This window comes from Haliotis rufescens, unplaced genomic scaffold (assembly GCF_023055435.1).
Source record: "Haliotis rufescens isolate VD_foot unplaced genomic scaffold, xgHalRufe1.0.p SCAF_16, whole genome shotgun sequence".
Lineage (NCBI taxonomy): Eukaryota > Metazoa > Mollusca > Gastropoda > Lepetellida > Haliotidae > Haliotis > Haliotis rufescens.
In genome coordinates, this window is record NW_025963846.1 from 3445451 (window position 1) to 3467529 (window position 22079).

The following is a 22079-nucleotide window of genomic DNA, read 5'->3' on the forward strand; positions in this document are numbered from 1 at the left end:
GTTGATGAGCCTTCATTAAAGCAACACCGTTTAAAACGTGCTTCACAATATATCACAAAATTCAAATCAAACCCGTCCAATCAAGCATATGACTGCATTTTAAATCCTTTTTTAACGAGGAATTATTCCAAACTAAACCAAAGCTGGTTCCACCACTGAAGATCAGAATAAAACCTCATATAACAGCAGCTCATATTGACCTTGACATTATTGCACCCTACCGATTACTGTCTACGCCTCCTTGGCAATAAGTCAAACCAGAAGTAGAACTTACACTAACTAATTTTAAAAAAATCTGATACAAACCAGTTGATCTTTCAGCAAGAATATGTCCAGTTACGCTTTAAATACAATTCTCACCGCTCCATCTTCACAGATGGACCCAAGGATGGCGGCAAAGTTGCCAGTGCCACCATCATTGGTTCAAGGACTATTTCTTTCAGATTACCAGGTAATTGCGCAATATTTACTGCTGAAGCTAAGGCTATTCACACAGCCTTTGACATATATTCAGAAACAAACTGCATGTAAACACTTCATCATTTTCTCCGCTTCTTTATCATGCCAACAGGCACTTAAGACTGTCAACTCAAACCATCCGTTAATTCTTGATATTTTAGAAGTTTACAATAATCTTGCTACTGGCCAATACGACATCGTCTTTGTTGGTTGCCTAGTCATGTTCGTATGGCTGGTAACAAGCTAGCCGATGCTGCAGCTAAAGCAGCTCTTCATAAATCAATGTCTCATCTTTCCATTCCCTACAGTGATTTTAAGCAATGCATCAAGGGGATTTATTCGTTGTTTGATGCAGAAAAGATGGAACACCCAAGTAACCTAAATAAACTTCACAAATTAAAACCCAAATAAGGTGACACCTACTTGGGTTGCCAGTCCAGACATGACGAGGTTGTTCTGCGACGATGTCACATTGGCCACAGTCGCTACACACATGAGCATTTCTTGAAAGGTGAGGATCCTCCGTTTTGTGCCCCTTGTGATGAGAGAATCACAGTCAAACATACTTTGCTTGACTGTATAGACTTTTCTCTCATAAGGGATACCTATTATCATTCAACTTCCTTAAAGGATCTTTTATAAATATCAATGCTCGTATAATTCTCATTTTTTTAAAAGAAATAGAATTATTTGATAAATTTTGAATTTTGAATTGTTTTAAATTAGTGTGATGTTATTAACAACTGAGATTATTGAAGGCAGTGCCCCTCAGGGGGTTAAAGTAGCGTAAAATTATTGTCCCCCTGACAGTGGCACGTGAGTCCATCAATGTTGAAGTGTATATTATCAACTAGTGTTTTAATGTATTGATTGTGCTTCTATTTTTTAATATTGGTTAATATTACATACAACCGCTGGTGACCAAAGTGATCGCATAAATCTTGCCGGGAATTATGCAGGAATCAAAAGCACTGTAAGTCCCCATGATTCCCAGTTAGGTGGTCTAGCTTTGGTTGCCAGTGGTCTATAGCCTGGTTTTAATTTAAAGGAACTAATCTACTGAAAAAATCTTTGTTTTAGTATTGCTTCGGTTTGTTTTATATCTAAACTGTGATATTTATCTTACTGTTTTACTGTCCTTCATCGAAAGGTCTTTAATTATAGTAACTACCTTGTTCTCATCGCGATATGGCTGCAATACTGCCGATGCGAGGTCAAACTTTAACTCACTCACTCTTACCTGATTGTCTAGTCGTCGACATGCAATTTTATTTGTGTACAGTAGGTAGATGTGCATGCAATGATCTATATAAGATTATATATATATATATATATATATATATATATGTGTGTGTGTGTGTGTGTGTGTGTGTGTGTGTGTGTGTGTGTGTGTGTGTGTGTGTTCCTGTTGAATTAACATGTGACACTAATCACCCGTTAGAATTCTGAAAGGATGTTTTACTCTAAAAGGTGTCAGATCTCTCAAATAGTACGGTAAAAGTCATTATGATTCCACTTTAGTTTTTCTGATCATAATAATCACATCATGGTAATGTCAAACGTCGACGCAAGAAAGTAATGTGTCTTTTTAACTGTGTATACCAATATACAAAATATTATATAGGTTATATTTCTCCTCGTCCTTCTTCAATGATTTGATGTGGATATCATAATACTAGAAATCAGATGTTATTATAGTTATATCATTTTCAAAGGTTTGCCTATGTTGTTTAAACGGAACATGTTTTTTTACTGACCATGCTTGCCGTAAAAGGCGATTATGTTTGTCGTAAGAGGCGACTTACGGGATCGGCTGGTCAGGCTCGCTGACTTGGTTGCTGTATGTCATTGATCTCAATTGCGTGGATTGATGTTCATGACGTCAATCACTGGATTGCCTGTTTGAGATTCGATTATTTTACAGACCACCGTCATATGGCTTGAATATTGCTGAGTGCGGCGTTAAATAAGAAACAAACAAATAAACCAGCATATACATACACGAGCAAGGAAATGTACAGTATATCATAAAATAATTTCTATGTAGAAACAAAATATGAATAAAATATTATATAAACACTAACACACACACCAAAAAACATAACTGGTTCAACAAGTTTTTATACAATTTCTTAAATTTCGACAAAATCTTTTCCATAATCAAAATAAGGGTCCATTGTTCAATTTCGACTGTATCGTAAGCATGTGTCTTTGAAACACGATCAAATCGGTTTCATCAGTCATGTGACATTCAAGCAACACACACACCCCACAACACCAACCACATACGCCACCAATGAATTTATCAATTTATACACAAACATATCAGAGCATACAATCAAACATGAATATTTGAAGTAGTGAGGGGTGTGATTTGAGCCCGGGAGGTTATTTGGGCCTGCGATGGTGGAGTGCTCTGGGCCTAGGTTCAAAACACTATGGAGTGAAGTCAGCCTAGACCCAAGTCAATCTTGAGTGATCTCGACCTTGGCCTAAATGACGAAATGAGTGATTTGAGTTGGGCGTCCCATACCGGCCTTGTCACATCACAGTCACACTGTACGTAACGGTCAATAAGACAAACAGCAAAGTACTCATAAAGACAAGACAGCTATATTTCACATTATTTACAGAATGGAGACTATATATCTCTAATTAGATTAAAGAGGAACATATACTTTCTCAGATAGATTCTGTTGTGCTCCTTCACTGCCAATCCACGTAATCTATTTGCAACGTGGATATATAGAGGTTATCATGCGAGTGTGTTTGGGGATGGTAAATATCCTGCATTAGGAATAAACATTGTATTTAGCGAGCCTTGGCGAGCTAAATAAATAACCTCTTTATCATATAATGTCATTCTTTAATTCCGTGCTTCAAAATCGCTTTCCCTCTCTCACAAACATTACCGAAACATTGCGAGTTTTCCTGGAATGCGCGCATTAATATTTATTACGCCACAGGGTAAGTAATGTGTCAGTCGGACAGTGACAGTAGCCAATATAGTTACAACTGAAATCTGTTTCTTATACAGTGGCGAAGCAACATATACGCAAAACAACAATTGTTTTTATTTGCCTTTCGCGGCAATCCATCGGTCTGTCCGCTAGAGTAACTGCCCTTTGTCAAAGGGAAGCTACTCTAACCCTAGTCTATGAGACGTCACGGCCACGTTCAGACGTTGTTGACAGTCGGTCTGTCCTGTCATAACGTTAAGAAGTGCAGTCAGATGTACACACAGCGACAAAACGATACAAGGTAACAATTCAAACATATTTCGGCCAAATCCAACTATTTTAATTTGCGCAGAAGGTTTCAAGCCGCAGAGGTCTGTCTACAAGCACAGATATGGCTGCTGATCCCGCTTGGCTGGGCCTCGTGCCCTCGCAAAATTATTTCGAATTTTTTATCTCCAAAGTTATAAAATGCCTTAGCTACGTCACAGTTAGACACTGATTTTCAGTATATTAGACTGTTCTTTTGAAAATGACAGCAATTATCCCTGTAGTTTATCCAGATTCCCGATGGTTAATTCTGACTCGATCGCCGAATGACTAGGGCGACGCCATGTTTGTTTATAAACAGTGAAAGTAGTCCCTACTTGACCTTTAATAATTGCATCTCTATCCGCATATGACCCCAACGGATATCGTTTTTATCCGTTGGCTTTATCCTGCCGATAATATCGGATATCTGTCTGTCTGGACTACATTCCCTCAATACATCAGGATTAAAAATACAGCAGGCTTAAACATTTTATATCTCACCGGCTAATCTGGGATATCTACATGACTGCACAGCTCGAAAGCTCCTCGTGAACAATACGATAACCCAGATTTCATGTCTTCGAATCCTCGCGTAGTTATCACTGGTATCACACCGTGATTATTACATAGTTTGAGTATGTGAAACATTTTTAACAAAAGATTCTGTCTTGAATCTGGAAGGTTACACCTGGTACGGAAGTAATAGAAAGAACTTGAATAAACGCGCTGAACGTGGTTCTGGGGGCGTCGGGGCATTTTTAAACAATCGTATGTAGGATAAGTTCCGAGTAGACATCCTTAATGACTCAAACGACAATTTCATCTGCCTGAAACTTACATCTCGACACACCATAAACTTTAATATAGTGCTACTTGTGTGCTGTTTACCTGACGATTCTGAACACTTTTTCGATCAACTTCTGCAAGGTTTATATATGTACCAAAATGAAGGACTGCTCTGTATCTGTGGTGATTCCAGATCAAGGACTGGAAATGAGCTAGATTTCATTCAGGGGGTGGATAGTGTACGAGAGAGAGGTAATCGATTTCACTGTTAATTCACATGGTAACCAGTTTATGGACTGACTCGCCAGTAGCAATATGTGTATGCTCAATGGCAGATTAGGTCATCATGATTTTACATATGTGAAAAATGGTTCCTCGGTGGTAGACTATGTTGTTACCCCGTATGAAAGTCTACCCTTTTTATAGACTTTCAAGTGCTAAGAATATCGTCATTGATCGACGGTCATAACATTCCGGACAGTATTCCTGACCATTCTGTTTTAACGTGGAAGATACAGACCCCAATTGACAACGATACACCTGGTAACCATGACCATCAACAGTCAAGTGCAACCGCAGCTAGAAGTAAATAACACAAGATCACACAGTCATTTCTACAAGGTGAAGAAACTTTCAGTAAGTTAATGAACACAATAGCTTCAATTGAAGATTCTTTGAAAGTTAAGAAAGACATTAATGTTGCCTATACAACGTTCTTAGATTTTATGACGTCAGCACTTGATACATTAGTCGCACCAAATATGCGTAACCGACATAAACATTCCTGTAAATCTTTCTATAAACCCTACTGGTCAGAATATCTACAACAACAATGGGATAAAGTGCGCGAGGCTAAAAAACAGTGGTTAGCAGGCAAGATTAATAAACGAAGAACGTTACGTCAACAATTTATAGCAAAAAAAAGACTTTTGGGTATTTACTCCGTAAAAGTAAACGTAAAAATAGGATGGACGAACAAAGACGATTACTGGATAAACATCATAATAGTGACACGTTCATTTTGGAAATGTATTGGTAAAATTGGAATTTCTAATGACCGTGAAAGTAAATTTATTCCATGGGAAATAGAAGGCGATGGTGTTTTATGACTAATAAATCAACTGTTTTAAACAGATGGAAAAACGATTACAGTGAAATGTTTGCGGCTGATAATCAACAACATTTCTTCGATGAACATCTCTTCAAAGTTCAAGCTGACCTAGTTAAGAATAGTGTGACCTGTGACATCGACCTTGACACTGCTGACCTAGACTCACCCATCACTCGAGCTGAGGTTGAACGTGCAGTTGCACGTGCGAAACGTGGTAAAGCCTCGCGTTCGAGGCATTGAAAAACGACAAGTTTTTTTACACTCTTTTTAAATTGTGTTCATATTGTTTTGATAATTCAACTTGTCCTGATGTATGGTGTTCTAGTATTATAAATCCAATACCTAAACCTGATAGTAATTTACACAACCCTTTATCATATATAGTCCATGAGCCAAACCAGATATTTGTACCACCTGGGGTGGCAAAATCTCAGTATGCTTTTTTGAAAGTGATATATCCATAGATGAAAAACCACTTTGAAAGCAATCCGGGACTCACAGCTTAGTGGTAGTAATCACCACATAAAGGAGGACCCCAGAGTCGAATCCACGGGACTAGATTTCAGGGTAGGGGAAACCAGAAAGTGGAATAACTTTACAAGCAATAGTCATATGGTGAAGTATGACCACTCACAATGTTGGTAACCTGATGCTCTACATGTTGGTATGTAATATAGGACTAATACAAAAAATGCAGGTCACCAGAGGTCAAAAGGTCACAACATTTGACCTCTGCTTAAAATATTATCACCTACCAGAACATATATTGCAGATGCCACACCAATGGGACTTTCTTAACCCAAATGGGCTATGATTGAAGCCAAGCAGTACCTAAGTCTATTTCAAGTCTGATAAAAGTGAACTTTATTATCTTTTATGGTGTGCTACAGAACGGTTTTTGGTAATATTTTAAAAGGCATTGAAAACTGTTCATTGTCACGTCACATAAGGCCAAAAGGTTGCCCTGAACTCTCGTGTGACCGCCCTTGGCAGCAATCACCGCTCAATCACCAGCTGTCAATATACAAAACAGAATAATACATCAAGATGACAGTTTTCATGTAAAGATTAAGTATTTCTAAGCAAATTAAAGATACATATGTCCAGATATTGTACATATCTTTAAGTTGCTTAGAAATACTTAATCGTTACATGGAAACTGCCATCTTGATGTATTATAATGTATTGTATATTGACAGCTGGTGATTAATTGTTACCAGGTGGCTCCAGCTGGGGTAGCAGACAACACACTTTCCAACAATGGGGAACAGGGTAAAAATATGAGAAGGCTAGTTATCATCGAGCAGACGACTCACCAGTCTAAGATGTATTGAAAAAACACACACTTAATTCTCAACCTTATCTCATGTTAATTCAACAATTGATCATATTCTTAGCAGTGGGATATTCTGTTATTAATTTCTCATAATTCTATTGAATGGTTGTGAACATTCTATCAATGTTTATTTGTACAAAGCTGTTTTATGTATGTACAGAAGTGAGATATTAATAAATTACTGTCTATCTGTCTGTCTACAATGTATACCGTACAATTAAACCGATTACACACAGAAGCTTCACTTTGAGCTCCTTGTTTTCTTTAAATACCGCGATCTGAGACATTATAAAGTCGTATTTAGATAGACATAATACTTGTCTTTAGATGTAAACACATTTGATGTTACATCTGTGATGTTTAAGTTGATTTTGACAGCCCGGGCCAAGTCGGACCCAACACAAGTCAAACACTTCTGATTTGAGATTATGTTGAGAATGTAGAGGGAAAAGGGCTTCACTTTGAGCACCTTGTTTTCTGTAAATATCTGAGACACTATGAAGTGGTATATAGTTAGATATAATACTAATCTATGTATCTGAATCCATGGCATGATACATATATGAGGTTTAAGTTGATTTTGACAGACCGGGCCAAGTCGGGGCAAACACATGTGACAGATTTTCTTGAGAAAATACAGTAAATGTGCTTGACTTTAACGGGTCCGTTTTCTTTAAATGCGGTGTTCTGTGACATTATAAAGTGGTATATAGGTAGACATAGTACTAAGCTACAGATGTAAGCACATTTGATGATACATTTGTGTGTTTAAAGTTGATTTTGACAGCCCCGGCCAAGTCTGACCCAACACAGACAAAACACTTCTGATAGACTATGTTGAGAATGTAGTGTGAAAAAGGCTTCACTTTGAGCACCGTGTTTTCTTTAAATACGATGTACTGTGACATTATAAAGTGGTATATAGGTAGATAAAATACTAAGCTACAGATGTTAACACATTTGATGATACATCTGTGTGCTTTATCATGATTTTGACAGCCCGGGCCAAATCGGACCCAACACAAGCCAAACACTTCTGATAGACTATGTTGAGAATGTAGAGTGAAAAAGGCTTCACTTTGAGCACCGTGTTTTCTTTAACTACCGCAATATGAGACAATATAGTGGTATATAATTAGATATAATACTAGTCTTTAGATATAAAGAATGTTAGGAACTTTAGAAGTGCTAGGAGAGTTAACACGTGTCGTGTCAGCCCTATGACATTCGCGAATATCCACTTCCAGAAACCATCCTGTGTTGGTTAAACATGAATTAGTAAAGGTTAATTAGGGATGCCCAACACGTTAATTATTGAAAGAAGAGTAGTCAAAACACTGTCGTTTCCTGCCCTGGACATCACACCCCTACACGCTAAGGTCGGTGAGAAACTTTCTCATCAAAGAAAACACACAGTCAAGACACTGACTTTTCTACGAGGACTCACGGTATGTAGTCATAATTATCCGTTTATTACATTTTTGAAGATGCATTTTGATTCGAACTCAATTAAATGAGCAAAACTATACGTTTGTGGACATTTGCGATCTGCCTACATATGCACGTTTCGTTTTAATATTCTGCAATCCATTTTTAGTATTACCCGCTGGCCCTGCCCGGCCCGATTTTTCTTGGCCCGACTTTTAGGCAACCCCCTTGTCAACACAGGCAGTCCCAGAATGCCTGCAGCTTTGTCAAGGCCTTCCGTGTCAGCAACTTTCTGGACGTCAACATATTCATTTCATGTCCTGGTTCAACCCTTCATGTAAATTGAGGATGGTAGCTGTGATAGTAATGCCAAGCCAATAATAAGGACAAAGGTATCGTATCAGACACAATCACAACTGCAGTAAAGCCGGAATCAGTACAGTGCTTCGCATGAAGGAGGAGTCTGGTGTCTGCCTCTTCTTGGCTACATCTGAGGGCTTTAACATTGTTGACTGGCTCCACCGTTAGTCTACTTGCAAGTCTACTTCTCTGTTCATCTTCACTCCAGCCAGTAACAAGTACTTAAATCAGGTGTGCCTCGTTCTCTAGGTTCAGGACATTCACTTTATGACCCAATGTTCGGGTGCAAGGGTCCTGAATGGTGTGCCATGCTGGGATCCTCTGTTGGCTCTCTCTGCATTTTTGATTGATTCTTCTTGATAAACATCAAACACCATGTCAGTATACCCACAGGATACTCCTTCTCGCAAGGCTTTGGGAACTTGTAGGCAGATGCATTTTTCATTTCTGTTGATACTGTTGGCCAAGACATTGTAACGTCTTACCTCTTGACTTCATTTGTAAGCATAACAAATACATTCATCATCATTTTATCAAAATGAGAAGTGCTTTGCTTGGCAGCTAGGAGCTGTTCCTTCAACTTCTGGTTTTCTTTGACTAGCTCAGTCAATGTTTGTCAGGATAATCCAAAGGTTTGCTTTTCTCATCAGGTATCATATGGATACTCTTCAATTTGAGTATTTGTTTGGTCAAGGTCGCACGAAACAGAGTCTGTGGAAGCTGCAGCAGCACTAGATTTGGCTTGTGGCGTCTTTCCAGGCTTAGTGTATAGCCAGAGCGATGGAAATGTCCTTCAGCAGCGACTTCAAAAACATTAACTGCTCCCTTTTGAAAAACGATAGATGAGAGTTATCTCTTTTGAAAAGCAGACAACACTGTTTGGATTCCATTTTAAGAATGTTTAGTACCGGTAATGTGACTTGGAAAATGTGTATTTGATCATTTAAACTTTCCTATATGTAGAGTTAAATATTAGCAACTGTGTTCCAATAGAAAAAAAAGATTCTATGCTCACATAATGCTTCTGGCTCACATCCCTGTTCTTGTTCTTATGAGGAGGCCATTGAAAAAGAGCAGTCATTATCTCACAATTCAACTTTAGTACAAAACATTAAGTTTTTCTTTTCTTTTGCAGAATAAAGGTCCCTTCTAATTCTAACTCAAAGGGTTATAATTAAATTTTCGTTGTGTTCATGGAAATTCCTGCATTCTGATTAGCTGAATTGATCACGTGTTATTGCATTCATTTCCCAATGATGACAATCTCCATAGATCCTGCTAGTCTATGGGGCGTGTGATCAGTGTAGAAGCAGACAAAGATAGCTTTCTCCCTAGTGTACAGATAAAGATTCTAAAATCTAAACTTCGTCGACCAGTGAGCGAACTCGTTTTGTCGTTGATCATCAGAATGCGTGTATTCCACTTCTGGCATTCTTGTAGAGAGAGCAGATACTCCTTTTTCCATCTTGTCCAGAACATGTTGGCAAGATACTGGATTCTGCGCCATCGCCGACGCATGTACATATCGTCTCGTTGAAACTGTCCAGGAGGAGCTACATATACGTTGGACTTCATATTTCACATGCAGAGGCCCATTTACAGCCCATCCGTGTTTATATAGCACAGCAAAGGGACCATTGCCACCTGAATGGATCACTTGTTGTGGTTCCAGTGCTTGAGGACAATTGCTTCCAATTAACAGTCCAACATCAAGATCGGGATACACTCTTGGAAGCTTGTTTGCCATGTCACGAAGATGAGGCCATTTCTTCAAGAATTCTGGATCAGGAATTTGATTACGGTTGACAGGGATATCCGTTATCACAAATGTCTTCGGAAATGGATCATGATTAGCACAACCAATGTCCATAACTACAAGACCAGTCACCACTGAGGCCGGCACAATGTCAATACCATGCATCGTGCGAAGCTTTAAAGTTGTTTGTGTTGATGGAGCACCAATCTGACACTGAAGATCTCCAGTCATGAAACACCCCGAGCTCCCATTATCCAGGAGAGAATATGTCTTTATGTTCACACCACTGTCTTCAAGATGCACTGTAACTGAAAGAACTGACTGGAGAACTGTTTCCATGGAATCTGACGTTGCTGCACTGCAGGACGTGGTTACATCATCGCGTGACCTTGATACTTGTTTGGCTTGAGTGTCTGTTCACTGTGATGTTGATTTCATGGTGAAGTTGTCATCATGAAGTGCATTTCTTACAGAGTCTTTTCTTCAAACATCCTTTAACAGTGTGGTTGTAAGCGCAACATACAAAGCACATTTTCTTCTTGATCATAAAGCTTCGTTTCTCAGTGAGTGTCTTTTTGGCAATTTCTAAACAGTCATCAATATCATTCGGCTTTGAACAGAAGTAGCATGACAGTTGTCTTCAGGGAGAAACATGGCAGTCAACATCTGTTGCTGAGCTTGGACAATACTTTCTGTTGCAGGTTGAGTAAACGTTGACCTGAATGCAAGAGGATTTAAGCAGGGAGTCTGTTGATAAGGAGTGAGTGAGTATGGTTTTACGCCGCTTTTAGCAATATCCCAGCAATATCACGGCGGGGGACACCAGAAATGGGCTTCACACATTGTACCCATGTCGGGAATCGAACCCGGGTCTTCGGCGTGACGAGCGAACGCTTTAACCACTAGGCTACCCGACCGCCCCTGTTGATAAGGTGAGGTGATGTTCTGCCTCACAGGAGTCTGATGATATGACTCTATAGTACTCTGTTGACTGGAGGAAACAGGATATGTAATGTCTTTAGCATCATGTTGCAGTTCTGAGTGAGCATACAGATTATCACCTTGTGGCTTTACAATTGGTGGCACAGTTGTTTGAAACGATGGAGACTCCATTTCTGCACATACTCTCTCCCTTGCCGCAGCCTTTGCAATTTCAATATCAAGTTTTATTTCTTCTAACTTGCGAATATCTTCAAACTTGACCTTTTTCGTACACAATTCTGCAAGGCGAGCTATCTCCTTGGCTGACTTGAATGAAGATCTTGAAGCAGAGTCAATGTTGTCTGCAAGTTGAACTTCTGTACTGGAGTTCCATTGGGAAACGTGATCTCTGTATTTGATGAAGTCTTGTCCCTTTTCTGTATTCGACTTGCTCTCAATACTCCGAGGTCTGCACGCAAGTGTACAGTTTATACCTTTGTTGAGATCATGTGTCTTCATACCAAGCTTAGATCGTTACCGGATCGGTAGTTACTGGGTGGTCACAGTGAGTGATTACTGGGCTCTTTTGATCTAGTACTGACCTTCTCTGGTTGTTTTGAGCTGAACTTAGTAGCTTTGGTTTTCAATACTCTGCTTTTCTAGTGATCCGTGGATAACCAACATTCCCGTGATTGTCTATCTTTTGGGGAATATTGGTATTTCCTTGCTCAGTGTTTAGTCTATTAGATTAGTTTCATATGAATACGTTCCCGTCTATTTTATTGTCCTAGGGTCTCATCATAGGGATAGGTTACGTATTCACTCATTAGAATGTAGGTGTTAATTGGTCGCAACATTTAGGCTCTATTTTTGCTAAAGGTCCTCATTTGGTGTGAACTATTTTAAGTAATAAGTACAGTCTTTTAAACGAATTTGCTGTGTTCCTGCACGTATAACTTGTCCACAGTTGTAACAGGTAGTCAACATAAAATCGAGGTGAACTTCACGTGGTTTGCTGTTTAGCCATCATCATTGTTAGAGTATATGTGCACAGCTTGTACATGGGGCAAAGTTAATACCAAAGTATTAAGAAGGATCATTATTTTTGACAAAAACTCAATTGAAAGTATCTAGAAACGTAAAATGTATGGATCAAGAATCTGTAGGTTTATCAACACTTTGACAACATATTAACAAGATGCGTAGACAGCCAACTTAATATGTTGTCAAAGCGTTGATAAACCTACAGATTCTTGATCCATAACATGCAGAACTTGTCTGCGAAATGACAGAACTGCGAGATGACATCACATAGCTGGACACTGTTCTTGAAACTTGTTGAAACATATGCAGCAATACCATGTGTTGTGTCTCCTGAATTGACTTGATATCCTGGCAGGTCTCTTTCACTGTAATCATTATATGTGTTTCTGTGAAACACGAAACATCAAGCACACAAACAAACTTATCCTTCTTCACATTTCCGAAATGAGCACTGAGGGATCGAACAATCAAGGGGGCCACCTTGAGTCCATCACCATGAATGTGCTTTCACTCCGCAATCTAGTCTTCTCATCCAATGCTTTTTTGTTTACAATTTTGTGTTCAGCAAAACCTACAAGTTAAATCCTTAATTTGACACTACAGAGCATCGTATACACTTGACCAGGCTGGGCTTTAAATTTCCTTCCTTGTGTAATTGTCATCTTCCCAGTCATCTGCTAAAGGGCGCTACCTTGAGAGTTGTGGACTGTGAGGCCCCATGCTAGAGTTCCTGGATACTGTTTTCTTTCAACAATGACAGAATATTGTACGGTTTTCAAGATCTGTCCCGGAAATAAGCACTACCACCATTTTCAGTCTAACTTAAAGTCGTTGCCAGGGAAACTCGAAAAATTGTTTTTTCAAAAATCACAAAGTTTCAAAAGGCACCAGTTTTCCACTAGACCTACCTATATGCCAGGTTTGGTGAAGAAATATTGTACGGTTTTCAAGATCTGCTCCGGAAACGAGGACTACTGCCATTTTCAGACTAAGTTAAAGTCGTTGCAATGGCAACTCAAAACAAATTTTTTTAATCCCAAACTATAAAAAGGCACCAGTTTACCACTAGACCTACCTATGTGTCAACTTTGGTGAAGAAATATTGTACGGTTTTCAAGATCTGCTCCACATCGTGGCGGGGGATCATAACGTGATGGCAAGGGATTTTGGCTTTCCTACTCAGGACTTTAGAAACATTTCAAAGTTCAAAACATATCTCGAAACACTTGATCAGCAGTTCCACTTTGTTATGGTCTCGGAGATGTTTTACGAGTCACTGGTGCTCTTGCTAAAGTGGTCCGTGGAAGATGTGATATTTCTAAAAATAAATGCGTATGAACACAAAGTCGCAATGAATGCTGTCATTCGGGGCAAATGACTGGCATGGTGACTTTAACATCACGCTGTATGATTTTGACTTGCTTGGTAAACGGGAGATCAAGTTTTTGCTTTTAGTCCGGCGTGAACAAATTGAACGCGTTAACAAATATGTAGCTAATAAAAGTAACTTCTAATAACAGTGATCTTTTTTGTCTGGTAATCATTAACTTTTAGTGTGTGTAAAATGGTTTATTTCTTGAACAGCAGTACCGTTCGTAATTTGCAAGTCGGGGAATACTCCGAGCTTTTGAAGCCTTGTTGAGGCAGCATTGTGTTTATTTAGTTATTTGGTTGGAGGGGTGTTGATATTGAAATGAAACCTAAATTAATATCAAAATTTGATCTACCTACCCATGTGGAGTGGTTGAATAGCGAATAGGAAATTTAATACAAGTCTAAACTATCTAAACACCACAGATTGGATGGCTGAAGTAGGGGTAAGCGGTTTGAGAGTGATTTGAAGTTACTGTGCCAGCGTTTCACAGAAACCTAATCACCGAAAACAATTTATGGACGATTGTGCTTTTGTTTCCATTTATTGGTACCCGTGGATATCCTGGGATAGGATAGGCCCCAGAAACATATGCTTGTCATACGAAGTGACATACAGGATCGGGTGGTCAAGCTGGGATGGTTGCGTGTTATCGCGCGCAAACGACGTGGGGCATTGCTAAATGGCTGGATTGTCTGTTAATTGACTACATTTATTATGACAGATATTTCTTTACACTAAATATAAAAACATTGCTTATCATTGAGGTGAAATGGGGTTTAACGTCGTGTCCCAGATTATTGCACATGTGTGTGTAGCTGCTTGTACTAGTTCGGACATATGCCGATTAATAGTGCCAGCACACTGAGATACCATGCCGCAGTTTAACATGAATACCCCGCTCAGACACACTATACTGACACTGAGTCCTTGTTTTAGCCCCTTAATGCCGAGAGCCAGACAGGGTAACAACAAGTACCATCTTTGTTTTATCTTTTGGTATGATGCGGCAAGGGATCGAACCCCGGACTTTCTGCTCTCCGGGAGGACCCCACCAATAGACCACGGAGGCGGTCCTTCCTCAGAATAAATATTGTTAATGCCATGATAGGATCAGCCTTTAATACAACAAAACTGTCTAGCAAATTGATTGCAATGAAACTTGGTTGATGCATGCCATCGTAACCCATTTGCGTAGATCGGTGCTCATGATGTCAATCACTTGATTGTCTAGTCTATATTTTATTTTAGTGCGGCGTTAAGCACCAAACAAACAATGAAATCGATTTTCATGTCTTACTTATTTGCATCCTGTATAGAGATATTAGGCATAAAAATATTGGTAAATAAATCTTCAGTGGCATTCAACAACGTCATCTCCTTGCCTAACTTGGAAAGTGTGGTCGAAGTAACAGATTTTACGTTAGCCTCAGCTCGTTTCCTCGTCCTCACCCAATTCTGTTTGTTTGTCACTTCATTCTGCAGTATTCCAGCTGTATGGTGGCAGCCTTAAAATTATTGAGTCTGGACCAGACAAACCAGTGATTGATATTGTGAGCAACGTCCCACGCCGTTAGCGGGAATTCACCATAACACCGAGTCTGTTCAACCCACCAATTCAGTCGCCACGTACGGCAAGGTTGCTGGTGATCTCTTCTCTTTCGGAATACCAACGGGAGAATCCTTCATTAGTTAGGATTGTTTTACGCCGCTTTTAGCAATATTCCAGCAATATCACAGCTCGGGTTCACCAGGAATAGGTTTTATGGGCTTTACTCATTGTACCCATGTGGGGAAATCGAACCCGGGCCTTCGGCGTGACGAGCGAACACTTTAACCACTAGGCTTCCCCACCGCCCCGAACCCTACATGTGACTAGTAGACAAGCTCCATTCGGAACTGATTGTCTCATTTATCTGTCAATTACCACAACCGTAACATATCATCATGGGCATATGTTTTCGAAAATAATGTACCTACTACAAGGGTTGACTGATAATCTCGCAGCCTCACAAAGAAGGAATTGCGTAATAGTGAAAGCTCCTGTTGTGTACATTATATGATGTATAGCCACAAAATCTTGCTGTGACAAGTTAGAAAGATCAGCACGGATCTGTGATCTTTGGACAGTGAACAAACTTGAGGAATATGCAGTGATACAATACTTGCAGAAAAAGGGCTTAACACTAAAAGCCATCAATGAAGATGTGGACCCGTGAAGATCCGGGGTAGAATAGATCTTCAGCAACCCATGCTTGCCGTAAAAGGCGACTATGCTTGTCGTAAAAGGCGACTAACGGGGTCGGGTGGTCAGGCTCGCTGACTTGGTTGATGCATGTCATCGGTCCCAATTGCGTAGATCGATACGCGTTATGTCAATCACTGGATTGTCTGGTCCAGACTCGATTATTTACAAACCGCCGTCATATAGCTGGAAAAATATTGCTGATTGCGGCGTTAAACAACAAATAAACAAACAAACAAACAATGAAGATGTGAGTACAACACAAGGGCAGGATGCCCCTTCCGATGCCACCATAAAGAGGTAGGCAGGTGTTTTATGTAGTACTTTTCACCCATTGTAAGTGCATTCAGTTACATTTTGCATCCCCTTAGTAATATATTCCGTGTTTTCAAGGGTGTAAGTAAATACATGTTGAGTGTCTTGTCCACGGTCTAAGGGAAATCACTCTGTCAGTCCTCAGTGCCGCTTAGTGCACTGTCAAATTGAATGCGCTTACGTCATTCGCTGATGTATCTTTGTCAGCCATGTTTTATGAAACATAAACTGATGTGACCCAAATTCTTTGTTGTTTTCAGGTATGTATGATAATAAACGGTCGAGATAAGACCACAACATATGTAATTATGCAGATAAGAACATGTAGAGTTGAAATAACCATATTTGGCTATATAGCTAATGTTGTAATTAGATAATTACTTGCTTAAAGGGGCACTAATCTAACGCAATTCCCCGGGACTGGTTGTTGCCTTTGTTATTGTTTTTTCCCAGTGAGTACCCGGATGTATAGCAGAAATCTAGACTAGTTCGCGACCTCTGCTGCGCCATTCTTAAGCGCATTAGTCACTTTTATGGGTAGTAATAAGGGCGTATGGTCACATTGATCAACAAAATGAAATACAGTTTTCGAGATAATAAGGAAATGTAGGTATCTTTGTGGGTAGCGTCGGTAATGGTGACGAAGTTTTGATAAGTCACTTGCTTGGTAATTTTGCGATTTTCGTTTACACTATTTTGACTTGCAACACAAAGTAAATATTTCACCTGAGCATTGCTTTTTTTACAGTGTGTATATTTTGTTTACTGTCAAATGTGTAACAAATTTATTAAACGTCTAAATATTCAGTTATTTTACAAAGTGACTGAAAAACATTTCCATCTGTATTTTTATGATAACGAATTCCAAACATTTTGATGTTTAATGTCATCACCAAGAGACTGAAAATGTTACGTTGAAAAGTACATTTCTATGTTGTTTGGCTTCTAATCCTACATAATAATCTGTTGTGATGTGTGTAGGCCCTTTTGATCGTCTTAATCAATCTGGGCAGATTTGTTAGTCAAAATGACTGAAATATTTACACATTTTATAAATTGCCTGAGAGAATCACATTTCACAAATTTACGGTAATATATACACGCTTACAAAGGAAAAGACCTGTGAAAACAACGTCTATCGCGCATTGAAGAATTTCCCAACCAAGACGTAGAGAAACAAGAACGAATCCGTTCAAATGAAGGAAAACAAAATGCAAATTTCATAATTACAACCTACCAAATTTATGTGTTTAAATTTTAGGTAGCTTCCTTGTTCGAGGAATGTATCCGTGAATATCCACACAAAGCAACAATATCCCACTTGTCTGTAGCTGTACAAAGAAACTTATTCGATGTCACGTGTCTCAGTACAATCAAAAATGATATTTTAAAAGATATATATCGTTTCGGGATATTATAACCAGTGTTCGTTTCTCAACTGATCACTTGGATTGTTTCAGGTGTTTTACATAGGTGTCAAGTCTCAATGGACGGCTGAGAAAGCGCACATGACAACTAACGTCCACGGTTCCTAAAAAATCCATTGAGTGATAGATAACAAGGATCAATCAATCAACGTATTATCAGTTAACCCTTTGAACAGAGTATGTTGTTTTTACATCGGCACTTCACGCCATGATATGAGTGTATTCCCTTTGTTTTAGTAAACCTAGACCTGTAAACACTCACTCTTGACATATTCACTGTGCAAGATAACAGTGATTAATCAATCAACGTATTTTCTGTTAATCCTTTGATGACTAGGAACGATCCGTTGATTTTCAAAAAAAAGTAAATCAACTGATCATTCATCTCTTGCTGGGCTGCCACGTGCATATTACATAACACACATTTCAACTCACTTCAAACCTGTATTTAGATTGAATAATTACCCCAGACACAATAAATGCCAAATGGGAACTTTTGTCAGGTAATCTAAGTGGCGCTACCACTAATTGTACCTGTAATAAATTCATTAACTGAGCATCAAGTGAATTACGACAAATACACAAGTGTAGGGTTATACGAGAAAACGTGGATGACAACAAGGGAGTAGTAATCGTATTATCGACGCAAGCCGAAATCCGAAAATGCTTTCCTTGCGTGGATACTTTTTTTAGTATTAAACTATAACCATCTGGGGTATTTCCAAATGACGACATCCGATGAGCTCCGCTGTTCTTTTTGTCTGTTTGTTTAGGCTGAAGAAATTAATTAACATGCGCCCTTTGTCGAAATCTTTATAGATCACAGTTAACCAATCAGTGTTTATGCAAAAATGCGTAAAAGAAATATTGCCTCCAGCCTCCAAGTTTATTTAGCTGTCCTTGCAGACGGTAGCCCAGTCTCTGGTCACGCTCAGTTGCGTTGCGTATCATCCGGGTACTCACGGGGGAAAAAACAATAACAAAGGCAACAACCAGTCCGGGGAATTGCGTTAGATCAGTGCACAGGAGTCCGTATCTAAAAATGGTCATGAATATGCATGAGGGCGTCTATTTTTAGATACGGACTCCTGTGATCAGTGCCCCTTTAAAGATAACGCTGCGCCCAGTCAGTGTTCACGGACGACATGGTAGCGAAGGACAGTCAAGGTCATTTGTCATTTTAGTACTCACACAGATATATATGATGTGCATCGCTGTCAAACATGTACACACTCTCCTCAGGCAATGTTTTCAAGCAAAAGTTAGGATAAAAAGCACTATTTGTCAACACCTCGCTGATCGTTCATATTTGAGGTCACGTGACCTCCCACATTTTCATGTACATCGTTTAGCATACTTTCGTTGTATATTTTGTAATAACACACTTCAAGCATATAGCATAATCATTGTAAATATAACTTTTCTGCATTAAAACATCCTAATTGAGCTGAACCAATATAAGTTACAGCACATCCCATTTCATGGCATAGCATCTGTCTCAGTTAAAGGGAGGTAATTCTTGTTGTCTTGTTTACACATTGATTTTACGACACTTCACAATACTCATTTATAATATAATCTGTGTAATTTTTTAGTTTTCATTTGTAATAACAAACTAATGGGAGTATAATTCATGAAGGTATTATTTTCACACAGAACATATGCCAAATATATAATTAGTTCACTTTTATAGAGTATTTAATGATTAATGCAATGTTGTAATACAGTATGGAAAATTAGCATCTTATTGGTGTTATGGTTACCGTTAATGCATGGATTTATCTTTTATGGTTTCTTGAAAGTTGATATTAATATCAACTAGTTCCATTGCAAGTCGTGTTGATGGGTCTTGTCATCTAATGTTGACATTGAAAATATAAGGAACCATGAACTAGTTGGGTATTATAATACTTTATTGTATGCCTAGTATAGTAATGAGTGTTGGTATTTTATCCTTGCGCCACACCAAGTTGAAAACTTGAAGCATAAACATGATGTATCTTGGTCAGCCATGTGTTATTAAACATAAACTGATGTGACCCAAATTCTTTGTTGTTTTCAGTTGTCAATCTGAGCGATTGTGACCTGGGTAACATTTGGCGAGCGTGCCAGGATCAGAAGATTCTACGTTACCCAGCACTGAACAACATGGCGGAATGGGAAATCAAGTCCATCATATATAGGTTGAGTCCAACCCGACTGGGTGAGATCCCCGATCGAGTCAAGAACAGTTGTTGACAACATTAGAGAGAGCCTAAAAGAGGAACCCCGTCGTGAAAGGCCTGTCCCGTCAGCAACACCAGAAATGATCCACATAATCCATGACGTGGTGATGACCGACTGGCAAATGACTGTGCATGATATTGCTAGTTGAGTCGGCATTTCCCAGGAGAGGGTTCAATCCCTTATTTCAGAAGCTTTGACAATGAAGAAAGTATCAGATATTTGTGTTCCAAAGGTATTGACATCTGATCAAACACGCACCATATACAACAATGTTATGGCCGTGGGATGCAGAGGGTATCATCATGGAGCTGTGTGGCTTCGAACTCTTTCAGCACCCACCTGGCTCCGTCAGACTTAAATCTGTTTCCAATCATTAAGAAAGCGATATGATTGCGAAAATTCTCTGATACAAGAAATTAAATAACGGCGTGTTTCTGAATGGTTAATTACACGGTTCATAAGATTAAAGAAACAAGTAAAACAACAATTACTCACACCTCACTTACCTAAACTGGATTGACAATTCCATCGACTCAAACTGTCCCATAAGTATAACAATGGACAAAGAGTATTTGTTGCAAATACAAAGATGAAATCTTTAGTCAATAAAGCATGTACGAGGGGATATCAAAAAGTTTTGAGCCTCACACAGTATTCCTGGTCGAATGGTACAATGCGCTACACCTGATGTACATGAATGTCTTAGCTACTGATGCTATGTAGAAACATATTGCTGGCTGCAATTATTTTGTCACAACACTTCGTGGAAGAGACCTACCCCTAGTGAATTGGCAAAATGGACAAATCTGAGTACAGAGCGGTGATAAAGTTTCTTGTCCTAGAGGGTCAATCTGCCAAACAGGTGGAAGAGCGATTGACTGCAGTTTATAGAGAGTCTTCCCCATCGTCTGCAACTATCAAACGGTGGGTGAAGGAATTTCAGCGTGGCAGAGAGAGCTTAGAAGATGATGCCCGGTCCGGACGGCCATCAACCAGTACCAGCCCTGAAAACATTGACACTGTACACAAACTAGTGATGGAAAACCGCCGTATTACTCTCCATGAGCTAGAAGAAACAACAAACCTATCATATGGATCCATACATGATATAATTCATTGCAAACTCCACATGTCCAAAGTGTGTGCCAGATGGGTCCCGAGAATGCTTACAGATGACATGAAGCTATTACCATCAGTGGAGCCTTGTTAACTCGGTACAACGCCAACCCAGATGATTTTCATTTTAGGATTGTAACCAGTGATGAAACCTGGATTTATCATTATGATTCGGAGAACAAATGGAGAGTCGATGGAATGGAAACACGCCACTTCTCCAAAGACAAAGAAGTTCAAAGCCACCAGATCCACCAAGAAGGTTTTGATGACCATCTTCTGGGACAGCAAAGGAGTGATTCACATCGACTACCTGCCCCATGGCACCATAATGAATGGGGAGTATTACGCCAAGTTATTGAAGCAGGTGCGCCAATCCATTAAGGTGAAACGCCGTGGAAAAATCCGTCGTGGGATTCTGCTTCACCAGGACAACACACCAGTCCACACGAGCCATGTTGCAATGACAGCTGTGCAAGAATGTGGCTACGAACTCCCCAGTGACTTCCACCTCTTTCCCAGGCTGAAAAAAAACCTCCGGGGCCGGAGATTTGAAGATGACAATGAGCTAACTGTTGCTGTGGAGGGTTGGTTAGGGGACCAGAATGTTGACTTCTACCGATCGGGCATCAGTGACTGGCAAACTAGGTGGAACAAGTGTGTGGAGTTGGGAGGGGACTATGTTGAAAAATAAAGTAGTAACAATCCAATTCTTTTACTTTTTCTGTGTGAGGCTCAAAACTTTTTGATATCCCCTCGTATATGTTTGTTGTATTTCAGGTGTTTCCTTGTGTTGCAGATGCAGCATCTACGAAGTTTTCTTGGAAGTTGAGGTGCTCACTGTAACACCCGTGTTTGGTAGAAAATAATATGTGTGAATTTGGAGCTTTCGAGGGAGGGAGTGACAGAAT

At 39.4% G+C, this 22079-nt stretch overlaps 1 protein-coding gene across 1 annotated transcript; it reads left to right on the forward strand.

Moving 5' to 3' along the window:
* The first annotated feature begins 21337 nt into the window (after positions 1-21337).
* On the forward strand, positions 21338-21862 carry LOC125380943 (histone-lysine N-methyltransferase SETMAR-like). Its single transcript, XM_048396715.1, has one exon. The coding sequence runs from the start codon at positions 21338-21340 to the stop codon at positions 21860-21862; it is 525 nt and encodes a 174-aa protein (XP_048252672.1).
* Positions 21863-22079: the final 217 nt, after the last annotated feature.